The 27,051-nt window shown below is 43.0% G+C and overlaps 1 protein-coding gene across 4 annotated transcripts in view; it reads left to right on the plus strand.

The window, feature by feature from the left end:
- ascc3 (activating signal cointegrator 1 complex subunit 3) overlaps positions 1-27,051 on the plus strand; it is a 150,418-nt gene that overhangs the window by 79,587 nt on the left and 43,780 nt on the right. For all 4 annotated transcript variants that reach the window (XM_069723596.1, XM_069723598.1, XM_069723600.1 and 1 more), the window contains exons 14-18: positions 3,882-4,016; positions 22,826-23,017; positions 23,622-23,846; positions 25,734-25,853; positions 26,069-26,233. In XM_069723596.1, the coding sequence (XP_069579697.1) occupies positions 3,882-4,016; positions 22,826-23,017; positions 23,622-23,846; positions 25,734-25,853; positions 26,069-26,233 (837 nt within the window). The remainder of the gene's footprint in view (positions 1-3,881; positions 4,017-22,825; positions 23,018-23,621; positions 23,847-25,733; positions 25,854-26,068; positions 26,234-27,051) is intronic.

The following is a 27,051-nucleotide window of genomic DNA, read 5'->3' on the forward strand; positions in this document are numbered from 1 at the left end:
GGTCTTCAGCACCACAATGACCCAAAACATACGGCGAGGCAACAAAGGAGCGGCTCAAGAAGAAGCACATGAAGGTCACGGAGAGGTCGAGCCGGTCTCCGGACCTGAATCCCATAGAACATCTGAGGAGGGAGCTGAAGCTTCCAGTTGCCGAGCAACAGCCTGGAAACCTGAAGGATTTGAGGATCTGCAAAGAGGAGTGAACAACATCCCTCCTGAGATGTTCAAACCTGTAGAACAACTACCAGAAACCTCTGACCTCTGACCTCGCCAACAACGCTTTCTCCACCAAGTACTGAGTCATGTTTTGCGACGAGATCAAATAGTTGTTTTACACAATCAAATGCAAATTGTTTTTATATGATGTGATTTTCTGGTTGTTGGTTTTTTTTAATATTCTGACTCTCGCTGTTAGAATAAACCTCCATTACAATTATAGACCGTTCATTTCTTTGTCAGTGGGCAAACTTACAAAATCAGCAAGGGCTCAAAGTATTTCCTTCACTATGTAATCGGGCAAGTTGCACATCTGAAAAGCTCAAAGCTCACTGGATGTGGTCAGATCAGCTGGGATGTTTGTTTGTGGGTGATGTGAGGTTTTACTCATGATTTTACACACGCAGACCTTAAAGAAGCTGCTGCTGATTGCTGTGAGACACCAGCGCTCACCTCCACAGGTCTGGTAGACTGTCCCAGTGATATTGTTTTATATTTAAACTTGGTCTAGTTGTGTCCTACGAATGAGATTTCCTCAACTATGATCACATTCAGTGAATACTTTCCCTTCAACAGAGTTGATCTCCTTTAGTCAGCGTTGTCGGTGAAAGCTGGAGTCTCCATACATTTTTTCTTAGACTAAAAGTCTGATTGTTTTCATCCCATACATCCCCACCATACTCAAATCTCTTTTCTTTTCTTTTTTGTTGTTGCTACCACATCACTGTGAAGAGTTTGGAGTCTTTAACACGACTCCTGTTTTCCTAAAAAAATATATTTCTCTGAACTTTTTCACAAATAAAAACTCCTGCACTAAATATTTTGGTGAACCTTTTGGAATGAACACCTGCTATCTGAAGTCTCTGAAGTCCTTATCTCCCCCAGTGTTACCCTCCTTTTTATCACCTCCTCACGCACGCACGCACACACACACACACACACACACACACACACACACACACACACACACACACACACACACACACACACACACACACACACACACACACACACACACACACACACACACACACACCCTCGTCTCATTCTGCTTCCACTCCGCAGCCTCACCAGGCCTTTTGGGAACATGTGAGTGGTGAATTCAGACTTTACCGTTTAGCTCCCATCTGCTTCAGGAGTTGAGCTCCCTGTTGAGCACTGTTTTTATCCTGTCTGCGTCATTTTATCACACACACACACACACACACACACACACACACACACACACACACACACACACACACACACACACACACACACACACACACACACACACACACACACACACACACACACACACACACACACACACACACACACACACACACACACACACACACACACACTCTCTCACACACACACACACACACACACACACACACACACACACACACACACACACACACACACACTCACACACACACTCACACACACACACACACACACACACTCACACACACACACACACACACACACACACACACACTCTCTCTCACACACACACACACACACACACACACACACACACACCCTTTATGCAGCTCTCTCCCGTTCTCTCCCTCAAACACACACTTATTATTAGTCTTTCTGCAGCCCCTGAGAATTTGTGAGCCAACTTGATTCGGCACCACTGACAACTTTTTTATATCTGTGTTTGATACGATATGATGCTCCAGTCCGGCTCGCAGGTTGAAGCGTCTTCACCCAGTTTTACATTTTCCAGAAGTGTCTGTGATGTATATTAATTTCATCTGGGAGGCTGTGATGGATGAAACTTCCTGTAGGATTTTTTTTCCCACCACCCTCCTGGTGGGAAACATGCGGTCAGAAAGAAGTTTAATAAGCTGAGGAGCCAGCAGTTACTGCAGACAACACTTCCCCCCCCCCCCCTCACACACACACACACATACACATACACACAAACCGCTCAGTGGTGCTGATAAAACACCTCGGATAAATAAGGTCAGCTGCAGCGGTCCCCTCAGACCCTCCATGTGTGGAGAAAACACACAGCTGGTTGCTGCACAAGTCTGCTGTCGTGTTATGTTGTTTGGTCCAATAATAGCTATAATTCAACCACAAAAGGTTACAGGATTACATACAAATAAAATCTCTTGGGCTCTTTCACTGCTATTAATACGTTAACTAAGGAATTATTACTCTGCAGTCGTTGTAATTATTCTGTCTACAAACATCATTGACTCACAAAATGTTCCAACCATAGACTGGATATAAAAGTGGTCGTAGCTTCAGGTCTGAAAAATGGTTTTCTGGAGGTCCATCTGAAAATAATCCCTCATTCATTAGAAAAGAAGATTCAAAAAGACCTGTTTTTGGGGGCGTGTCTGTTTGATTGACAGGCCTGTGGTGCAGTCAGGTTACAGCTATCGGTGGGCGGGACGTAGTATCGTCAGGTTTCCAATCAGATCAGTCAGATCCACCGCTGGCTCCTCCCCCAGCTCGTCCAAATATGGTCAATTCCTGCTCCAAACCGCTCCGAACTAGCAAGATGGTGACGGACAGAATCTGAACTGGAGGCTTCATAACGTTCACAAACCAACGATGACATCACTGATGGTTGATGACATCACTGATGGTTGATGATTGGTTAAAAACACTGCAGACTGTTGTCTGCATTTTAAATTCCCCTAAATATATAATCAAATTGCTTACAGTATGTATGTTACAACAGGTTCAAGTCAATTTGTCCAACTTAAGTGAAGCCTTATATTATCTTTAGACAAACATTTGAATATGTTTTTGGATTTAACCCCCTCTCTTCTATTTAAAAGCATGTTAGAAAGGTTTTATTTAATTGAGCAATATTACAAAACTGCTCAGTCTGTTTGGAACTAAGATATCTGATGAACAAAGATAACTGATGAACAAAGATATCTGATGAACAAAGATATCCATGGACTCATGTGTTTTTAACATTTTAGCTCCGTGTCATGTGTTCAAACCAAACCGGTCCAGCTAGCCTCCTCTAGGATTGTAAGTGCGTGACTATCCGTGGTGTTACGGTACGGGTGCTCGGAGCGACCAAAAAGGACCAAAAGAGACCCGGCTTCACCAAATGGGTCATTTAATAGAACTATAACAAGTAGAAACTACATTATATTACATATTATATGAAATTCTATTCTAGGTATATGTTCCCATTGAGAAGGTGGAGTGATATTAAAGGGCGATTTAAAGGGCACGGTGGTGCAGTGGTTGGCATTGTCACCTCACAGCAAAAAGGTTCCGGGTTCGAATCCGGTCCTGGGCCTGCTTGCGTGGGTTCTCTCTGGGTTCTCCGACTTCCTCCCATCATCCAAAAACATGCACCTCAGGTCAGGTTACCTGGCGCCGTGCTAGTGGCAGCCTGTTGCAGCAGCTCCCCCCTGAGAGCCCCCCTGCTGTAGCGAAGAAATTTCCCCTCGGGGATTAATAGAGTGAAATAAAAAAAAATTTAAAAAAATATTTCTCGTGATGAGCAGGATGTGATGTCATGATGATTTGTTCCAAATGCTCAGTTGACCAATCAGATCTCTGGGTCGGAACTACTTGTTGAATAACAGCCTTTATAAAGACAAATACAGAGAGAAGCTGAACTTTCTCAACCTCCCAGTAGATGTGAGTGTTGCGTGGACTCTTCCTCACCTTGTGTCTCTGTGTCTCAGGTGATGGTGTTCGTCCACGCTCGTAACGCCACGGTGAGGACGGGCATGGCACTGATCGAGATGGCAAAGAACCACGGAGAGACGTGTTTCTTTCAACCAGTCCAGGGAGCGGACTACGGACAGTGTGAGAAACAGGTAAAACACCTCAACAGTCACCAGCGCGTCACTGCAGCTGCTTAAAGAAATAATCTCCTGAAGACGCTTCACCTCACATCCGACGGTTTTAGGCTGTTGCCATGTGAGACCACCTGGTCCTCCTGTGAGTCGTTGACAGTCACAGTAGTCCTGGTGTGAATGTGTGTTGTTGTTGTCCTGGTGTGAATGTGTGTTGTTGTGGTCCTGGTGTGAATGTGTGTTGTTGTTGTTGTCCTGGTGTGAATGTGTGTTGTTGTTGTTGTGGTCCTGGTGTGAATGTGTGTTGTTGTTGTCCTGGTGTGAATGTGTGTTGTTGTGGTCCTGGTGTGAATGTGTTTTTGTTGTCCTGGTGTGAATGTGTGTTGTTGTTGTCCTGGTGTGAATGTGTGTTGTTGTGGTCCTGGTGTGAATGTGTGTTGTTGTGGTCCTGGTGTGAATGTGTTTTTGTTGTCCTGGTGTGAATGTGTGTTGTTGTTGTCCTGGTGTGAATGTGTGTTGTTGTGGTCCTGGTGTGAATGTGTGTTGTTGTTGTCCTGGTGTGAATGTGTGTTGTTGTGGTCCTGGTGTGAATGTGTGTTGTTGTTGTTGTTGTCCTGGTGTGAATGTGTGTTGTTGTGGTCCTGGTGTGAATGTGTGTTGTTGTTGTTGTCCTGGTGTGAATGTGTGTTGTTGTGGTCCTGGTGTGAATGTGTGTTGTTGTTGTTGTGGTCCTGGTGTGAATGTGTGTTGTTGTGGTCCTGGTGTGAATGTGTGTTGTTGTGGTCCTGGTGTGAATGTGTGTTGTTGTTGTTGTTGTTGTCCTGGTGTGAATGTGTGTTGTTGTGGTCCTGGTGTGAATGTGTGTTGTTGTTGTCCTGGTGTGAATGTGTGTTGTTGTGGTCCTGGTGTGAATGTGTTGTTGTGGTCCTGGTGTGAATGTGTGTTGTTGTGGTCCTGGTGTGAATGTGTGTTGTTGTGGTCCTGGTGTGAATGTGTGTTGTTGTGGTCCTGGTGTGAATGTGTTGTTGTGGTCCTGGTGTGAATGTGTGTTGTTGTGGTCCTGGTGTGAATGTGTTGTTGTGGTCCTGGTGTGAATGTGTTGTTGTTGTCCTGGTGTGAATGTGTGTTGTTGTGGTCCTGGTGTGAATGTGTGTTGTTGTGTTGTTGTTGTGTGTCCTGGTGTGTGTGTTGTTGTGGTCCTGGTGTGAATGTGTGTTGTTGTTGTCCTGGTGTGAATGTGTGTTGTTGTGGTCCTGGTGTGAATGTGTGTTGTTGTGGTCCTGGTGTGAATGTGTGTTGTTGTGGTCCTGGTGTGAATGTGTGTTGTTGTGGTCCTGGTGTGAATGTGTGTTAAACTGTCTGAGGATGGATTTCAGGACTGCTGGTGTTGAGACATGTTTTTTTCCAGTTGGACGCAGATTGCTTCTTTCCCTCCTCTTCCAAACCACACATTACATGTCTGTCCTCGGTGTCCCTCATCCTGCAGATGCTGATGGACTGTCTGGGTCCTGTCCTGAGTTGCCGTCTCTCCTGTGCTGTGAAGTGTGTTTGTGAAGAGCTTGTATTGTTTTGTACCAGTCTGACACTCCTGTCATGTTTGTCTCTTCTGTCCTCGGGGGGACGAGCTTCTGTCTCAGGGTTGCTGGGTTAAAGTGTGCAGGGAGTCCGTGTTGGTTGTAAAATCCTCCGACACTCCTGTGACAGTGACGGTCTTGTGTTGTGGTGGAGATGCGCAGCCACGGCTGTAAGGTTTGAAAGTTGTGTGTTTGTGGTTATCTCTGTGGGTGGATGATGTGATATCACTTCCTCCGGTATCTGCTCCGTCCTCATTTTAAGGTCGTCTCTGGTGAAATGCGCCGGTCTCAGTGTCTCGTTGAGCGGCAGGTTGAAGAACTCTTTCAGCTCTGAGGCCTCAGTGAAACCAGGTGAAGGAATTTACTTTGCTGTAGCAGCATGCTAAGATAGATGGTAAAAGCAATACAAAAGGCAGAATAAAACTAGAGGTTGTAATAACATACCAACAAAATATGAACAATTTTACAATGCACAGTACAGTTGAAACCAGAAGTTTACATACACCGTGCAAAAAGACGCATAACACTTTTTTTCTCACTGTCTGAAGTTAAATCAGACTAAACCTCTCCTGTTTCAGGTCCGTTAGGATTACCAAAATTATTTAACTTTTGCTAAATGTCACAATAATGAGAAGGAGAATTTCTTAGAGAATTTTATATTACTTTCTTTGAGGTCAAAAGTTTACATCCACCAAAAGTACTAAGTCTTTAAACAACGTGAGCAAGCCCAGATGATGATGTCATGGCTTTTGAAGCTCCTGATAGGTTAACTGACAACATGCGAGTTAATTGAAGGCACACCTTAGGATGTATTTTAAGGCCACACCTCAAACACTCTGCTTCCTTGTTTGAAATCATGGGAAAGTCAAAAGAAATCAGCCAAGAAATCAGGGAGAGAATCGTGAAGCTCCACAAGTCTGGTTCATCCTTGGGTGCAATTTCCAGATGCTTGAAGGCCACGTTCATCTGTGCAAACAATTATACACAAGTATGAACATGGGAATGTCCAGCCATCACACCGCTCAGGAAGGAGACGGGCTCTGTGTCCCAGAGATGAACGTGTTTTGGTCCGACATGTGCAAATCAACCCCAGAACAAAAGCTAGAGACCTTGTGAAGATGATGGCTGAAGCTGGTAAGAAAGTGTCATTATCCACAGTAAAATGGGCTGAAAGGCTACTCAGCAAGAAGGAAGCCATTACTCCTAAAGAAACATAAAAAAGCCAGATTACAGTTTGCAAAAAGACACCAAGACAAAGACCTTAACTTCTGGAGACATGTCCTGTGGTCTGATGAAACTAAAGTGGAGCTGTTTGGCCATAATGACCACCGTTACATTTGGAGGAAAAAGGGGGAAGCTTGTAGACCTGAAAACACCATCCCAACTGTGAAGCATGGAGGTGGCAGCATCATGTTGTGGGGCTGTTTTGCTGCAGCAGGAACTGGAGCTCTTCATAAAATAGACGGCATCACGAAGAAAGAACATTACCTGGAAATATTAAGGCAACATCTCAGGACATCAGCCAGGAAGCTAAAACTTGGGCACAAATGGGTCTTCCAAATGGACAATGACCCGAAGCATACTGCCAAAATAGTTAAAAAGTGGCTTGAGGACAACAAAGTCAATGTCTTGGAGTGGCCATCACAAAGCCCTGACCTGAATCCCATCGAAAATTTGTGGGCAGATCTGAAAAGGCGTGTGCGAGCGAGGCGGCCAACAAACCTGACTCAGTTCCACCAGTTCTGTCCGGAGGAATGGGCCAGAATTCCAGCAGAGTACTGTAGGAAGCTTGTGGAAGGATACCCAGAACGTTTGACCCAAGTCATGCAGTTCAAAGGCAACGCTACTAAATACTAAGGAACTGTATGTAAACTTTTGACCTTGAAGAAAGTAATGAAAAATTCTCTCAAATATTCTCTTTCTCATTATTGTGACATTTAGCAAAAGTTAAATAATGTTGGTAATCCTAACGGCCCTGAAACAGGAGAGGTTTAGTCTGATTTAACTTCAGACAGTGAGAAAAAAAAGTATTATGTGTCTTTTTGCACAGTGTATGTAAACTTCTGGTTTCAACTGTATATACAAATAACATAGAATTAAATAAAATTAAACAACAGTGCAACTGTGTTAATGATTTATGTGTCATTATTTGTCTTCAATAAACAGTTTGTATCTTAAGTAAATCAAATTTCTACCCGTCACTTCCAACTATTTCGTTGCTTTATTCTGAAAAGTTGCAAAGGAAGAATTTATGGGGTGAAGAGAGGAGCTGGTGTTTTTTTTTAAGATGCAGAGCCGAGCTTTTAATTCACTGAGCCTCGCCTTCATTGCAGCTGTTGTCCAACTGTCTTCTGTTGTCGTAGAAACTGTTAACGCCACCTGCTGATGTTAAAGAAGCAGGTGGAACAGATCAGTGTGATCTTCTGACAACAACAACAACAGAGTACAACAACAGAGTCCTTTGAGTTTTCAGATGACTGATAATCTTTAGTGGCACCTCTGTTTAATGTCATGAAGGTGCTGGTTAAAACCTCAGACTGTTTATAAAAGAGTTCGTAGCTTCTAGGTCTGAAAAATGGTTCCGATGCAGAAGTGTCTTAACCTGCAATACCAGCGAGTGCCACTAGAGGTCGGCTCCAAAAAGCCTCCGGCTCCATAGACTCCCATTCAACTTCTCTCATCAAATCCAAAGTGAATAAAATGTGTCCATCAGTTATCTCGGTGTTGTTAGCTAAAGTCACTCCTTCTTCTTAGTTTTCTGGAGGTCCATCTGAAAATAATCCCTCATTCATTAGAAAAGAAGATTCAAGAAGACCTGTTTTTGGGGGCGTGTCTGTTTGATTGACAGGCCTGTGGTGCAGTCAGGTTACAGCTCGTCAGGTTTCCAATCAGAGCAGTCAGATCCACCGCTCCAAATCCAAAGATCCAAATATGGTCACTTCCTGCTCCAAACTGCTCCAAACGAGCAAAGATGGTGACGGACAGAATCTGAACCTGTTTGGTTATTGATGATGATGATGATGATGATGATGATGGGGGTAGGGGTGGGGGGAGGGGTGTCCTTGCACCATTCGTGCGGCGTGCAGCCCACCCATCTATTATCATGGATGTCTGGGTAACCTTTGCAGTGCATCTTTATTGCATTTTTAAATTATACCATCACATCCCAAATACATCATAGAACTGCAACACAAGACTGAGAAAATTATTTACAACCAACAAAATCATCAGAAAAGTCACAGATAATGAAACATATGAAGCCACATTTTAGGAATGAAACACAAAGAATGCAAATCATTTTCAAACAGACTTTTCTTCATCAGGACTTCTTAATTATGATTTTTGTCGTATTTATTCAGAGTTGCTGCTCCATATTTTTAGACCACTGTACACAGTATCTGGTGGTGAGAAGTGAACGTCAGTCCCAGAGAAACCGAGCTGTTTCCGGATTCCCGGCTCGTTACGACCGACTCCATACACATAGTTTACATCCTATATGATGTGTGATAGTGAGAGTGTGTAATTAATGGTCTGTGTGCTGTGAGAGTACACAGAGGTGGAGCTATGTTCTCCTTCGGAGGACGGTCAGTCACACTGCAGCTCCCATATTTAAATCTGCTGCAGCAGAAGGCAGAGTGATAAATTTAGTAACCTTTTCCTGCGCTCCCTGGGGCCGAGCCAAGATTGATGCGCCTCTAATCTTCTCTCTATTTAAATGGGATATGTATACAAATCAGATCACTTTTCATGCTTTCTAAAACGGGAAACAGAGACAAGAGATTACGTCGGGGGACTAAAAATGGTGCGTTGTGGCCTGGTTAGTGTTTGAAACTGCACTTTAAAGGCAAGTGTTCCTACAGTTTATGTACATGGAAGAATGTGGTTGTGTATGCACTAACTGTAAATTAATTCAGTGGCAGCTCTTCTGCCTGTGTCCCAACATAATGAGTATTATCCACTCCATTAGTTCATCTCTGAGTGTTTGTCAGTCCGGGCTGTTCCGGCAGAGGAAGGGGCATCGGGCTGACTCCACTCTAAGCCCACACGGAGATAATGCACTGCTTATTTGCACTCTGGAAATTGCCCCACATTAATATTTATAGGTGTTTTTTAATCTCCAATATGCATATGCAGTGAAATAAAGCTCCTTTAAGGTCAGTCATATAATTTTGCGTTTATTTATCCAGCTTTAAAAGTCCCTCTATGTTTTTTTTTTCTCCCTCTCCAATCCATGTTGTTTAATTGGTTTTATCTCAGGGGCTGGAGAGGCTGTCAATCAAGCTTACATATCTGATTCCATCCACTACAGTCAGTTCTTGTTAAATACAGTTTTTGGTGAGTTGATGATTATGAAGTGCTCTTCACTAAAAAATGAAAATATACAGAAAACACTAATTGCATTTAACAGAACAGTCCTGCGATCTTATGTGTGCACTTATTATTTAACTGTTGTGTTATGAAGGAACCTGTGTGGGTGTGTGTGTGTGTGGAGGGAAGGGGCGCGGGGGGCGGGTGATCCTGTTTCAGTGATGTTGTGGCAGTGTCCTCATTCTTGAGTTGTTTATGTCTCTGGTATGTACAGTTGGACATAGAGATTATTTGAATTTAGATATAATACTAATGTAATTGTATTATATAACTAAATGTAAAATAATAATGAACAAACACTCGTTAAGTGCCCAAAAATTAAGAAAATATGTGTTTGGACATCCAACACTTGCTCCACTGGAGGACAAAGTTATCGCCTTCGATTGGGACCCGCTGTCTCAGTCTACACCGAGTATAGGGCTGGACTCTGAAACTGGAGGGCTTTTCATTTGAAAATTCACGGCATTCAACGGAGCTGCGATGTAACTTTGATCTCTCACTCTCTCGGTGACCGCCATTCATTATAGCTCCGCCCCCTCTGTTGCGGTTCAGCTGAAAATATTGTATTTATCTTATTTCTGAGTACTGTTTGTTTCTAGCTCTGTGTGAACGTCTCTGCTGTGTTTCTGTCCTCTGATCTCTGTCTCACTGTGGGCGGAGCTCCACCTCTGCTGCACTGACACAGGTGAAGGGAGTGAGGAAGATTGTCCACTTGTTAATCCCTTGGGTTGATGGCGTCGTTCTCTCAGACAGGTTAAAAAAATAAGTAAATAAAAAAAGGTGAAATTGATCCCCACATTTCCCGGGCAGCTGCCAGTACACCTGGCTGACTCGCCCAGGTGAGTCTCTGTGTGGGAAACACTGCTGTTTTACTCTCTTGTTCTCCATCCGCTAGCTTTCAGAGCTGCTTCACAGCATCTCACCTGGAAACAAACGATTTATTCTGCTTCATGTGCTGAGAGATGTTTCAGCAGTTAATCCACATCCTCATGTTTTTTCTCCATGTGGTGCTCTGCGGGATTTAATTCACATTAATTTTGGACACCACATTCTGTCAGAGAAACCCAACAATTCAACAATTCCCACATAACCTAGGAGGGCCAGGGATTAGCCATGTAAACTACATAGAGACTATAGATCCAGTTGGATAAAACCCAGTGAGAATACAGGAACACATTTAAAGCTCAAATATACTAAACACAACAGAACAACCAGAAATAAACAATAAGTAAAACTTCCCAGAGAAAAGGTATTTAGAAGCAAGAAACAAAAACAAAAAGTACAAAAATCAAAACGAATCAAAAAAAGGAAAACAACGCCAAAATAGATAAAGTGATGCGTCAATAAATAAATAATAATAATAATGATAATAATAAACTGGTATACAGTTTCACTTGAATAGTTTTTGACTGATTACTTCCTGTAATGAAGTTCACCTTCACTGTTATAAGCTGCCTGCTCCTCAGCAGCCAGAGTGGAGAGTCTGGTTGGAGTTCGTCTTTCATCTCTTCCCTCCTCCATCACATCAGTGGAGGCTGAACTCAGACTCATTGGAAAATAACACACATCCTGAGCTGAAGCGTGTCTGTGCGTGTTCTCCTGCAGATGTGTTTCTAGCTGTTATGGATGCGACGCTCCCTCTCAACCCAGACTCTCATCCTCTTCCAAACGCTCTGAACTCACTTCAGCCTCCTCACTCTGGTTGATCTTTTGTTTGATCCTTCTTCCTGTTTTCTTGCCTGTTTTTCTTGATTTTATTTCAAATTATTCTGCTGTTCTTTGTGGGACTGCATGCGCCTCCTGTTTTAAAAGACCTCCGTTTTTGAACTTCCTGACATGGTTTCCAGCAGCGGAGGCTGGAAGCTGTAGATGTTCGCTGACCTCTCCAACACGCTGAAACTCTCTGAGCTCGTGTCGCTCGTCTTCCACCTCTGTGCAGTTTCTTTCAACTCACCAGGTCGCAGGGATTTTTCAGTGGATTTACAAAGTCCGCTGCCCTTGAGGTCACACAGGTCTCCTGACAGACCATCACAATTGTTGCTACTCTTCAGATCGTTGGCGTTTCTGTGTTTGAAGCTGCCTGTTGACTTCGGTCTTCATCTGCAGAAAACTGTTTTGATGGTTGAACATTTGGGATGTTTCCGCTCAGTTGTACCGACCACTTTCCTTCTCTTTCTGTCTGTTGTGTTGCATTTTGTGTACCTTAGTTGTTGTGTACTTTAGGCTGGAGAACGATGTGTGGGAGTTGCCTTTGGCATTCATGGTCTGTCTGCGCATCGGGTGTCAGAAACATGTTTGTATTTCTACACTTATACGTGTTAATGTAGCATGATACAATACAGAGTGAAGCAACATGATGTCCTCAGACCTGCCACTTCATTTCTGTCCTCTGTGGGGACATGAAGTCCAACAATATTGATGCAATCTAATTGATTTTTTTTGGCAACAAAGGACGTAAGTAATCAATGTTTTGCAGATATTATGTTTCTGTTGCTAATAATCAAATTGTTTCTTAAATCTGAGAGACTTAACTTGAATTCAGTACGATTTCATAGATGTACAGTAATTTGAACTTTTATTCAATTTTCTTTTGTCGTGGACAGCAGGACAGGCTTACTGTCCCTTTTAATCAATTTCCATAATCCTTCACGAAGCAGAGGGCTGAGGGAGGATTTTACTTTTACTAGTCAATTAATATTACATTTGGCAAAACTGCATTAAACCGAACCGCTGCCTTCACTGCAGATGAGCTGAAAACCTTCTTCCACATATCTATGAACATGGCATGAGATGTTATTTTAAAATGATGTTTTACTGTTCAGACGTCTCTCCGTCATCTAACTGTTCTTATGTTCATTAAATGAAAAGAAATTTGAATGCAAATAAACATTAAAAAGAATAAAATATCATTACGATCTGTAATCAACCGAAACCCGATAATAGTAAATAAATCAATAACATGTTTCTTTCAACCACAATATGTAAATGATCTAAAAAGATAAGACATGTAGCATTAGCACATTTGTTTGGTAACAAACAGAAAACCACCCTGATTCTGTTTCTATAAACATAATGTCATGAAAATAAGATGAGGTTTATAGTGATTGTGGTGATTTACAACAGGATCTGTGCCGCCTGTTCGATTGCACTTTAAAATGAAGTTCATCGTTTAACTCGTGTGACAGCTTTAATGTTTGAGGAGGAAAAATTCAAAGAAGTTAAAACAAACATAACCCTAACAAATACAGCTGCAGCTAACTGCTATTTTCTCGATTCATGTGTTAAATATTAGAGAAGGGTAAAACCTTCCCAGAAATATTCAGCTTACTCTCGTAAAAGACTAAGAAAAGAAGAAAATTCGGTCAGCTGAGAAGCTGTTGTCATTTTTGCTTTAAAAATTAAAAAAGCTTTTTATCAACTAGCAAACAAATCAAACTATAACTGGTTCATGTGTTTGTTTGGTTGTTAAAAAGAGTAAAATCATTCTTTAGTAGTGCAATGAGATGTTTTATACATGAAAATGGGACAAATAGTTTGGTGTTGTTCTTTATTTCTGTGTCACATGACTCAATAAACAAACCTGTCTTCTGAATATATATCCTGTTTTACAGAATATTTAAGTATTGATCCTGTACTTTCTGTCCAGGTTAATGATTCAATATGATACGACATAAGACACACACACATGTACGAGGTGCAATTAAATGTTCAGACTGCTGCCACCCCATAATGAACTCAGAGCAGAGGGAAGAAACAACTCAACAAAAAGTTACACTTGATCAGCATCAGCAGCTCCACCTGTTTCTGTGACCTGAAACCTGAGTAGAGAACACATCAACTTCTCATCAGGTTTTCGATCACACTTCGTACTCTGTTGGGCGACGAGCAGTGATGTCATCGTTGGTTTGTGAACGTTATGAAGCCTCCAGTTCAGATTCTGTCCGTCAATCCTGACAATATTACGTCCCGCCCACCGATAGCTGTAACCTGACTGCACCACAGGCCTGTCAATCAAACAGACACGCCCCCAAAAACAGGTCTTCTTGAATCTTCTTTTCTAATGAATGAGGGATTATTTTCAGATGGACCTCCAGAAAACTAATAAGAAGGAGTGACTTTAGCTAACAACACCGAGATAACTGATGGACACATTTTATTCACTTTGGATTTGATGAGAGAAGTTGAATGGGAGTCTATGGAGCCGGAGGCTTTTTGGAGCCGACCTCTAGTGGCACTCGGTGGTATTGCAGCTGAAGACACTTCTGCATCGGAACCATTTTTCAGACCTGGAAGCTACGAACACTTTTATATACAGTCTGTGTTCAACCCACAGCTGCATATGAGCTGCATATCATCTTCAGACAACACAAACTGTTGTGTGTAAAACCAAAAATGTTGCCGACTTAAAGGATGACATTATATTTGTGTTTCTTTCTCAACAGCCAGATTTAAAGCTCACAAATATGTATCTTTATTTTGAAAATTTCCTGAAACAGCCGCTGACTGTAGATTTTAGGAACTGTCACTGAGACAGAAGGAAGCAGAGCATTTGTTCGAGGCTATTTTCAGCTGCATATTATTGCATATGTGACGCCAATCTGAGTATTTGTGGAAGATGAACTGCTGCGTTTGTCGTGGTGGTGAGGGGACGCTCGCTGATGTCCTTTTAAACACTGAGCAATGATTCACTCTTAGACGTTTGCTGTGAGTTTGAAGAAAATATCGAATCATGACATCCGTTTGATTCCTGCTCGTGTTTCTTTTCTCGCCTGCTTTTGAATGATGAAAATATAAAACAGATAGTTTCAGCCTCAGTTGTAGATGATCAGTTTTGACCCTGAACTCCCGGCAACATTAAAGAGGTTTTAAAACTACAACAGATGAATGAGAGTGGACGTGGATGGAGGCTGTGTTTGTTTATGATGTGCAGAAGGCCTGTTGGAGCTCTCACCTGACACCACCGTACGTAAAAGCCTGTTTGACTTTAATTTGCTCCGACTCTGACAGACCAGCCTCTCCGGTCCTCCTCCTCCTCACTGCCTCCCCGCTTTTATTGTTTTTTGGCTCCAGATCTCAGACATGAAGCAGGTTTACTGTGGAGGATAAGAGACACCTAGTGGTCCCAGTGGTCCATTACACACAGAACATTTTCCAGGTTTACGGAGAGCTGTGAAGGAACACGTCTTTAAACTGACGCTGTATTAAAGATCTGTCTGTTAAAGGGTGGATTCATGTGATTTAAGATAGAACAAATGACACACCTTCACTTTACCTGTGAGGACATCTTCCTCCTGAAACTCTGCATCCTTCTGGCCTTCAGATGTGCAGCTTTCATGTCATTTAGTTTGACAGGATACACCGACTCAGACACACTGATGCCTCTGAGTGCGAAGCCTCCCGGGACTCCACAGCAGCAGAACCACGCTGGGCTCATTAATATCTCTGCTTTCTTTCATTTTAGTTCTATTTTTACAGTCCGGTCCTTTTATTGTGTCAGATCTGTGACAGCCTGTCACCTTGCCCAACCAGCTCCCCGACGCACTGATCAACAACAATGAGCCTCATCTGGAAGGCAGCTGGAAACAGGAGTGACACGGTGGAGTGACAAACACATACAGCACACAAACGGCTGCTTTAAATAGAGCCGGGCTCTGTGAGGAGTCGGACCGTGAGGAGAAAGCTGTGTGAAGTGCTTCTCCGTCCGGCTCTCCTGCAGTCTCACAGCCTCGGGGAGCAGCCTTGCATGTTATCGTGGTACTGCAAAGCAAGTCCATTTTCCTCTTTAATTGCTTCTTCATCAGCATTAAAACAGCTGACTGGAGAGTTAACCGGTCTGCGGTGCCACCCACCACGTTCAGGAGGACCGCTATCACCCAGCAGCTCAGTGGGACAAACAACACGACTGTCACATATTTAAATGAGCCTCCAGAAACATGGAGACTTCTGCCCCTGTTACGTCCTGTTTTCACATTTGCATCTCTCACACTTTAAATGTCCTTCAGAAGTGGACTAACTGAAAGGCAGCGCTTTGTTTAGCACACTTTACCAGCAGTAGAGGGTTTAATGATTTATTTATCCTTTACAAACATATTAATAATACATTTTCAGCTCATTTCTTATTGGTTTGTTTTGTTTTACTTGAACCAATCAGAAACCATCAGTGATGTCATCGTTGGTTTGTTAACGTTATGAATCCTCCAGTTCAGATTCTGTCCGTCACCATCTTTGCTAGTTCGGAGCGGTTTGGAGCAGGAAGTGACCATATTTGGACGAGCTGGGGGAGGAGCCAGCGGTGGATCTGATTGATCTTATTAGAAACCTGACGATACTACGTCCCGCCCACCGACAGCTGTAACCTGACTGCACCACAGGCCTGTCAATCAAACAGACACGCCCCCAAAAACAGGTCTTTTTGAATCTTCTTTTCTAATGAATGAGGGATTATTTTCAGATGGACCTCCAGAAAACTAATAAGAAGGAGTGACTTTAGCTAACAACACCGAGATAACTGATGGACACATTTTATTCACTTTGGATTTGATGAGATAAGTTGAATGGGAGTCTATGGAGCCGGAGGCTTTTTGGAGCTGACCTCTAGTGGCACTCGCTGGTATTGCAGGTTAAGACACTTCTGCATCGGAACCATTTTACAGACCTGGAAACTATGAAGACTTTTATATACATTGTTATTTGAACACAGAACTTATTTTTATCTTCTGTTCTGCCTGTAGTGTCTCTTCTGTTTATAATCATAAGAAATCCACAGCATCTCTTTTACTGAGAAGTCACACAAACAAACAAGATTAATGTGGTATATGTGCAAATCCCAAGTCAGTAAGAAATAGACAGTAAACAAGGATTTAATTTCCGCTGAATTTCAGGTCCAGAGCAGATAGAAGAGACGTAAAGGGGACAGTTTGTCTCTCCTGTGGACACTGGGACACTTTAACAGCAGTAAGAGAAGTGAACGTCATTCATCACCGCTGAGAAACTGCTTCAGAAGAAGAAATGACAGCAGCTGAGAATCTAAAAGTCAATATTACAGTCAATGTTTGTGACATCAGGAGCTCTGTTTAGAACCACAGCGTCACTACAAACAGCTTCGTTCTTCTGACTGAGGATTTAATCTGCCAGTTCGATAACGATCCACTCAGTCTGATACGTTTTCATCTGTTTAACAGTGTCGTCAGTGAAGATTTTAGACCAGCTGAAACTTTCCCAAAGTCATTTATCATAACTCCAGGAGTTGCTGAGCTTATTGTTGAGGAGTATTTGACAGTTTGACTCATGCTTCCTCGTTAGTAGATAGAAAATTAAAAATCTAGTTTCCACAAATGCAGCAGAACACACTTTTTTGGAGTCACATTGCTTTTCAGAGATGTGCAAAATGTGGAACTACCTCCAAACCAGATAAACTAGTGCTGTGTTCCAGATGTTGTACTTGTGTTCCAGATGTTGTTCTTGTGTACTAACTTTCACTATTCTGAGTGCATCAGTGTGTTCACATTGTACCAGATTGATTTCTGGGTAAAATAATTAAAGCTGCAGATATTTTGGAGGGTGATGTGTTCACATGATGAGGTCATTTCCTGTCAGTGCAGAACAGCAGTGTGATTTAAAACAACACGACTGTCTACATTCAAGTACACGGTAAGAGTCCTGACATGGAAGGATGTCATCTGGATTACAGGATATGATTTATGACTCATAGGTGTAGTCTCAGGAACTACCTCATTGTATTGTAAAAATTATGTTACGAAATTTTGTCCACTGCTGACAGTGATTCGTGGAAGGGTCAGTAAACGCCTTCCTGAGATAAAACGGATTGTCATGTTCAAAGACAGAGCTGGTGAGGAAGAAATCCTCCTCCTCTCTCTTAACCACAGACTGTATTTAAATGTGTTCATGTCTTAACCTGCAATACCAGCGAGTGCCACTAGAGGTCGGCTCCAAAAAGCCTCCGGCTCCATAGACTCCCATTCAACTTCTCTCATCAAATCCAAAGTGAATAAAATGTGTCCATCAGTTATCTCGGTGTTGTTAGCTAAAGTCACTCCTTCTTCTTAGTTTTCTGGAGGTCCATCTGAAAATAATCCCTCATTCATTAGAAAAGAAGATTCAAGAAGACCTGTTTTTGGGGGCGTGTCTGTTTGATTGACAGGCCTGTGGTGCAGTCAGGTTACAGCTATCCGTGGGCGGGACGTAGTATCGTCAGGTTTCCAATCAGATCAGTCAGATCCACCGCTGGCTCCTCCCCCAGCTCGTCCAAATATGGTCACTTCCTGCTCCAAACCGCTCCGAACTAGCAAAGATGGTGACGGACAGAATCTGAACTGGAGGCTTCATAACGTTCACAAACCAACGATGACATCACTGATGGTTGATACTTGTTCTCACCCAGCCAACACCTGAGTGAATCAAACATTCGGATTATCAAGGGCCTCGAATTCAAATCAGCAACTCAGGATTGTGGCTCGATTTAGAGGAATAATTCTCCACTTCTGTGGTGGTAGCTGCAGTAAAACGTTCCTCAGTGCTGCTATGATGTCTGAGAAAGAGTGTTTGTGAGTGTTCTTGCTTGTGGAGTCAACCTGTAACAGACGCCTGACCACCCACATCCCTCAGTTCTGTTCAGCCGGTCTCTCCTGGTCTTTAGTTCAACATCCGAGTCAGGTTTTTGTTTTCTGGTACAACAACTAGAAAACACATTGATTGGTTCTTCCTCCACCAACAAGGTGTCTGTCCACGTCAAAGGAAGGAGCTGCTAATGAAGAATCTATCGAGAGATTTAGCCATCTTTCTGTCACTCTCCACCACAGAGCACTGATTTCATTCGCCACCATTTTCTGGTGCGATTTTTACACGTTGAAATTTCATCTTTGAAGCTGTAATGTGCTGCACAGAAATCCTGCAGCTTCCATGTTTCTGAAAACACTTCGGTTCTGTGTTCTGAATCTCAGACGATCAGCGATCCGGATCGCTCGGCCAAATTGTCTAAAAATGTAAAACGAGTCGGTTCCAGCGAGGCGTCTTTAGTGGTGTCTGAAAAGGTTGGACCGTCTGAGCGAGTGGACTTCAGCTGTGGCGTTAGCTGATGCTCTTTAGCCACCACCCCGACAGACGGTGAGTGGAGCTGGCAGCCGGCTGTCTGCGGAGCCGCTGAGCTCTCCAGCCGGAGCGGCGCTGAGCGGCGGGGTCTAATGGGACCTGATCAGGAGCTTAGGTCACTGCCATCTCAAATACAGTCATGGCAGCGCAGACATCAGTGCTAACTCACCTTAGATTAGAGGCTGGAATCATGGCCGTAACACACTGTGACACCTCAAAGCAAAGCCTCAGCCGCAGCATTTCAATTACCTTCCCCGGCTCACGCGTGGATCGCAGCTGCACAGAGCGCCGGACGGTCCGAGGACTCCCAGCAGGCCGCCGTGAGCCCGGCTCCTCGGACGGAGATGTCTTCAGGCAGTGTAGCAGGACTGCTCTTTGTTCTGTTGCATCATTTTTCTGGGAGTGTCATCTGAATAAATCACCGCACAAAACATGGAGCTGAGAGTGGAAGGGCAGAACAAACACACTTCCATCAGTTCAGTGGAGAGAGTTCATGATGTAATAACGTCAGAGCCGGAGAATCCACAGGAGTGACAGATGAAAGGCTTCAGTGTGATTCCAACAAATGAGGCTCTGCGTTGAGGTGTCTGACCGCGATGTAGGACGGCGCTGTTCAATGTCAAAGCAACATGGCCACATAGGAAGATCACTGGGACACCTAATTTATCTCATTTATGAACTCCTGTTTGTTTCCAGCTCTCAGAGTCTCTGGGTGGTTTCTGTCCTCTGATCTCTGCGTGTCTCACTGTGGGTGGGGCAGACTCAGGTGGAGGGAGGGGGATCGTCCTCTCGTTAATCCATCGTGTTGATAGATTTGTTCTCTCCAGACCCCGATGAAATTCACTCCTCTTCTTCTCGGTCGAATTACGCGAAGAGTCTTCATCACAGAAGGATGTAACGCATTTTGGGTGAAACTGCACGACTTGAGCTTTCCAGAAGTGTCGGTGGCTCGTCGGTTTGATGCAGCGTTGCGGAGATAATCTAAGTTGAAGTTGCCTCGTTACAAGTGTTATAATGTAAAGCAATTAACACACAATAGACTATTTTTAAATGCAATTTATCAGATCAGAGGACAGAGAGCTCCCAGACAGACCTTCATCATCATCATCATCATCCTCATGTTTATTTCCACAGATCTTTTTAAAAAGCTGCTTCACAGCAACATAGAAATAAAGGAAAAGAGCTTCAGTTGGGATGTGAGAGGATTTATTATATTTTTGTTTTAAGAGGATTGCAAATTTAGTACGATAACATAATCTGTTCTTATAATGGACAGTAATAAGTTGCAGGTGTGATAAAGGTCATAAATTAGCTAATTAATATAACATTAAAATATTCTGGAGCGAGTACGGATGTTACATTTAGTTAAAAGCTGTTTTGAGTCCTCACATGTCTGCACATACGACAGCTCGACTCAAACCCGTGGCCTCTGATGCCTGATGGACGGCGTGTCCAGGGTGCTGAACATTGACTCCGCCCCCCGGGGGCACGAGTAAGCACGTTTGATTGGTCAGAAACTTCCCAGAATTTTCTTCAGAAACGTTCTATATTGAAATCTGCTTAATACATGTTTTGCTTGTCAAAAGTTACTTTTAATCACTCGTATCTAACTCGTATCTAATTCCGTTGTTTGTTTTCCGACATGAGTTAAAGTTAATTTGTGCATTATAGATACTTTATTAGCCTTATTATGCTGTTATTATTATTATGAGATTATGTCACTGGTTGATTATTAAAGTGGTTCTGTGTAATGATTCTTCAGAATATGGCATTAGTGGCACCTTTAGCAGAGGATCTCTGAACGTCCACCATCAGAGGACAGTCTGCCACGATGAAGAGACACGATGAATCATGCACATAAACTTCCTGGAAGCCATTCGGAGTGAACTGAAGATGCTTTTTCTCGTAGCACCTTGATTTTTCGTGTTTGAATGGTGCAACCAAACAGACCCGGTTGACTCCGGTTCAGCCGGAGGTTGATCTGCCTCTGCAGCATTAGGCGGAGGGACGCCACGCCGAGATCGTGTCCTTGAATCAGCGCCAGTGTTTGTTGCTCGCTCTGATTCTGTCTGCAGGCTAACAGCAGCAGGATGAGGAAACAAGCGTGGCACCTGCTTCATGGCGAAACAGGCCTCCAGAGACTTTTTATGTTGATAAAAAAGAAAAAACATGCACGCACAGTTTTAACTGGCGTCCGTTTGAGTGTCGTGGAGGTGCGATCAGATCGGTGGAGGCTGCTCCTGAACTGTAAGCAGCACCGTGACGGAGCAGCAGGAAGCTGTCACCTTGGTGAGGAAGTCATCCAGCTTTCATCGCTCCATCAACAGCAGCACCTGAGTAACACACATTTTTATGAGTGCTGAATCTGTGATTTCTCCATTTCTGATTGAAAGCTTATGATATTAAACAGTTGGGGCCAGTTAAGGAAAAAATGCTGAACCAAAACATGAACAAAGTCAAGTTTCAAAAAGTTATTTCGATGCTTCAGTGTTTAAAACAAAGTTGAAAAACCTTTGTTAGTATTTTAGTATGTGGTAGATCCTCCGGTTCTCACATTATAACACCAGCAGAGTACAAACACTCGGCTCTCCCTGCGGTTCCTCTGATGGTCTCCTCAGGCGCTCGTCTGCGACCACCTGATGTCTCCTCGTCCTCGCCCACGCTGGACGTGATGGCTGATGGCGTCGTGGACAGAAACAGCCCTGAGCTTCCTACGTGTCCATCCATTTCCATTTATGAGCCACTTAACCTAAGCGCGATGCGGCAGCCGAACCCGGTCGGAGAGTTCGGTGTGTTTGTGGAGAATATTCCTTAAAAAAACAACTAAAAACAGCCTGCTCAACTGAGGTGCACCTGCAGGGGGCAGCGATGATAAACTGGTGATTTATCTCTAAGTGATACAAATGGAACAAGTGGGCTGTTTATATTTAGTTCGATTTAAAAATTATAAAATGTGTTTACATGGACACAAAAGTAACAACAGCAACCTGTTTGTTAGTTAAAAAGACCAGATGGAAGTCACATCAGACATATTGAACTGTCGGTTTCCATATGATGGAAGAACGTTTGTACCGTGGTGATATTTTCTCTTCTCCAGTCAGACCTCAGTCCTCCGTCTTCTATCCACTGTGTTTGCATACAGTGTGTGTGTGTGTGTGTGTGTGTGTGTGTGTGTGTGTGTGTGTGTGTGTGTGTGTGTGTGTGTGTGTGTGTGTGTGTGTGTGTGAGAGAGAGAGAGAGAGAGAGAGGCAGACAGCTGCTGCAGTAATGGGCTTTCTGTTGGCCGTGCAGAGATCTGCTGGGCGCTGACCTCCATTTAGATGTCCAGAGAGGGAGATAAAGGCGTGTGATGAGGCCCGGCAAGGTCACGGGCCGGCTGTCAGTCAACGCACACATCTCAATCTGACCGAGTGTGTGTGTGTGTGTGTGATGCTGTTTGAGTCTTCACCTGTGTAATTACAACAGTCTGCTGCAGTACTTTGAGTCCTGATCGTGTTTGGTTGTTCAGACTGTCAGAAAGCTGCTGACTCAGCTGTATTTGCTGAGCTGCCTTCACATGGTCATGTACCTGCAGAGTGTGTGTTCTCCCTGTTTGTTCCTGTTATTCTGGGATAGACGGCGACACCAGTGATGATTCAGGTCCTCTTGTTCTTCCACCGTCCAACATGACGTTGGATCTGGAATCACGTCCAGAAACAGTCCTGATGACTTCCTGTCACATCCTCTCCGCCACTTTTCTTATTTTTTTTTTAAACTCCCGTCTCTGACTCTCCCTTTCAGATCCAGCGCTCCAGGAACAAGCAGATGAAGGAGATGTTCCCAGAAGGCTTCGGGATCCACCACGCAGGGATGCTGCGCTCGGACCGCAGCATGATGGAGAGCATGTTCTCCAAAGGTCACCTCAAAGTTCTGGTCTGCACGGCCACGCTGGCCTGGGGAGTGAACCTGCCGGCCCACGCAGTCATCATCAAGGTCCGCACCACATCGCTCTCTTTCACTCTTTCCTTGTCGCTTCAGTTGCTGCTCATATACTTGGACAGTAATTCATCGTGAGGGTTATCAGCCACCTGAAAGGCTCCCGTGACTCTGTGGTGATGTCGTTGATTGAAAGTTTGTTTAAACACGAGCAGCACGGAACGCGGTTTACTGCAGACACTGCTCTCTGATTGGTCGCCCTTCGGAGTGGCGGTACAAACACTCAAACAAGCCGAGTTACCAGATGTTTATTCACAGAGAAGAAACATTTGGTGCATCCGGGCGAAGTGTGTGCGGGATATGAAGTGTGTGTGTTCATGGTAATAATTATAATATGTGACATGTCAGCCAGGGTAGCTGGTCGCTTGTTTGTATCGGGATGTTTCTGTATAGTTTCAAATATTTAGAAAGCTGTTTGTTTGTTGTTGATTTTTATTTTTTTCATTTATGTATAGAAAATTTTTTAATTTAATTTTAAGTTGATAAATCATCTTCATTATTAAATCCTGACTGCTGCCCTACTTTATTTAACACATTTAACTGATGTGTTTTTCACTCCCAGATTCAGTTGTATGTTTATTTCCTCCTCCGTCTCTAACAGGGCACTCAGATCTACGACGCCAAGCGCGGCACTCTGGTGGATCTGGGCATCCTGGACGTCATGCAGATCTTCGGGCGAGCCGGTCGTCCCCAGTTCGACAAGTACGGCGAGGGCACCATCATCACCACCCACGACAAGCTGAGCCACTACCTGACCCTGCTGACACAGCAGAACCCCATCGAGAGCCAGTTCCTCGACAGCCTGGCAGACAACCTCAACGCCGAGGTCAGTCTCAAGAACTTTAATGAGGCAGTTCTGCATGTCAGATATTCAGGCTGTTTTCCTGCAAGAGCTCCATATACAGTGGGTACGGAAAGAATTCAGACCCCTTTACATTTTTCACTCTTTGTTTCATTGCAGCCATTTGCTAAAATCAAAAAAGTTCATTTTATTTCTCATGAATGTACACTCAGCACTCCATCTTGACAGAAAAAAACAGAAATGTAGAAATTTGTGCAAATTTATTAAAAAAGAAAAACTGAAATATCACATGGTCATAAGTATTCAGACCCTTTGCTCAGTATTGAGTAGAAGCACCCTTTTGAGCTCGTACAGCCATGAGTCTTCTTGGGAATGATGCCACAAGCTTTTCACACCTGGATTTGGGGATCCTCTGCCATTCGTCCTTGCAGATCCTCTCCAGTTCCGTCAGGTTGGATGGTGAACGTTGGTGGACAGCCATTTGCAGGTCTCTCCAGAGATGCTCAATTGGGTTTAGGTCAGGGCTCTGGCTGGGCCAGTCAAGAATGGTCACAGAGTTGTTCCGAAGCCACTCCTTTGTTATTTTAGCTGTGTGCTTCGGGTCATTGTCTTGTTGGAAGGTGAACCTTCGGCCCAGTCTGAGGTCCAGAGCACTCTGGAAGAGGTTTTCTTCCAGGATATCTCTGTACTTGGCCGCATTCATCTTTCCTTCAATTGCAACCGGTCGTCCTGTCCCTGCAGCTGAAAAACACCCCCATAGCATGATGCTGCCACCACCATGTTTCACTGTTGGGATTGTATTGGGCAGGTGATGAGCAGTGCCTGGTTTTCTTCACACATACCGCTTAGAATTAACGCCAACAAGTTCAATCTTGGTCTCATCAGACCAGAGAATCTTATTTCTCATAGTCTGGGAGTCCTTCATGTGTTTTTTGTCAAACTCTATGCGGGCTTTCATATGTCTTGCACTGAGGAGAGGCTTCCGTCGGGCCACTCTGCCATAAAGCCCCGACTGGTGGAGGGCTGCAGTGATAGTTGACTTTGTGGAACTTTCTCCCATCTCCCTACTGCATCTCTGGAGCTCAGCCACAGTGATCTTTGGGTTCTTCTTTACCTCTCTCACCAAGGCTCTTCTCCCACGATTGCTCAGTTTGGCTGGACGGCCAGGTCTAGGAAGAGTTCTGGTCGTCCCAAACTTCTTCCATTTAAGGATTATGGAGGCCACTGTGCTCTTAGGAACCTTGAGTGCTGCAGAGATTATTTTGTAACCTTGGCCAGATCTGTGCCTTGCCACAATTCTGTCTCTGAGCTCCTTGGACAGTTCCTTCGACCTCATGATTCTCATTTGCTCTGACATGCACTGTGAGCTGTAAGGTCTTATATAGACAGGTGTGTGCCTTTCCTAATCAAGTCCAATCAGTTTAATTAAACACAGCTGGACTCCAATGAAGGAGTAGAACCATCTCAAGGAGGATCAGAAGAAATGGACAGCATGTGAGTTAAATATGAGTGTCACAGCAAAGGGTCTGAATACTTATGACCATGTGATATTTCAGTTTTTCTTTTTTAATAAATTTGCACAAATTTCTACATTTCTGTTTTTTTCTGTCAAGATGGGGTGCTGAGTGTACATTAATGAGAAATAAAATGAACTTTTTTGATTTTAGCAAATGGCTGCAATGAAACAAAGAGTGAAAAATGTAAAGGGGTCTGAATACTTTCCGTACCCACTGTATATATATATATATATATATATATATATATATATAGTGTGTTTTATAACTTGCCATAATCTAACTAATCATTTCTCCCTTTATATTGGCTTTAAATGCTTCCCATCAAGTGTCCACCAGATGGCAGCAGAGACCAGTGATGTTCCTGCCTGTGTTTCTCTGCTCTGTCCTGCTGCAGATCGCTCTGGGAACCGTCACCAACGTGGAGGAGGCTGTGAAGTGGCTCAGTTATACCTACCTGTATGTTCGCATGAGGGCCAACCCGCTGGCATACGGCATCAACCACAAGGCCTACCAGGTGGGTGGAGGCTCTTCTTATTCCCAGATGATAGTAGAGCAGGTTTCTCACAGGATCTTTTCTTTATGAAAGTGTATGTAGTTGACTCTACATATGACAAAATTAACAATAAAAATGTGACAGTGATGAATAAATAAATCAGATCTAACAATGATTATGAAGACTTGGACTGATTGAGTCACTTGTGTTAAATATTTCCATGTAAACCGTCTCAGATGGACCCGGCTCTGGAGATGTACAGGAAGGAGCTGGTGGTGGAGTCGGGCAGGAAGCTGGATAAGGCCCACATGATCCGCTTCGAGGAGCGCACCGGCTACTTCGCCTCCACCGACATGGGCAGGACCGCCAGCCACTTCTACATCAAATATAATACTATAGAGGTAAACTAACTTTTACCTGTAATATAATACTATAGAGATAAACTAACTTTTACCTGTAATGTAATACTATAGAGATAAACTAACTTCTACCTGTAATATAATAACATAGAGGTAAACTAACGTCTACCTGTAATATAATACTATAGAGGTAAACTAACTTCTATATGTAATATAATACTATAGAGATGAACTAACTTCTATATGTAATATAATACTATAGAGATAAACTAACTTCTACCTGTAATATAATAACATAGAGGTAAACTAACGTCTACCTGTAATATAATACTATAGAGGTAAACTAACTTTTACCTATAATATAATACTATAGAGATAAACTAACTTCTACATGTAATATAATACTATAGAGATAAACTAACTTTTACCTGTAATATAATACTATAGAGATAAACTAACTTCTACATGTAATATAATACTATAGAGATGAACTAACTTCTATATGTAATATAATACTATAGAGATAAACTAACTTTTACCTGTAATATAATACTATAGAGATAAACTAACTTTTACCTGTAATATAATACTATAGAGATGAACTAACTTTTACCTGTAATATAATACTATAGAGATAAACTAACTTTTACCTGTAATATAATACTATAGAGATAAACTAACTTTTACCTGTAATATAATACTATAGCAATAAACTAACTTCTACATGTAATATAATACTATAGAGATGAACTAACTTCTATATGTAATATAATACTATAGAGATGAACTAACTTCTATATGTAATATAATACTATAGAGATAAACTAACTTTTACCTGTAATATAATACTATAGAGATAA

Source organism: Brachyistius frenatus, unplaced genomic scaffold (genome assembly GCF_029030835.1).
Source record: "Brachyistius frenatus isolate BFR_SWC_R1_liver_20210118 unplaced genomic scaffold, ASM2903083v1 Contig_336, whole genome shotgun sequence".
Lineage (NCBI taxonomy): Eukaryota > Metazoa > Chordata > Actinopteri > Embiotocidae > Brachyistius > Brachyistius frenatus.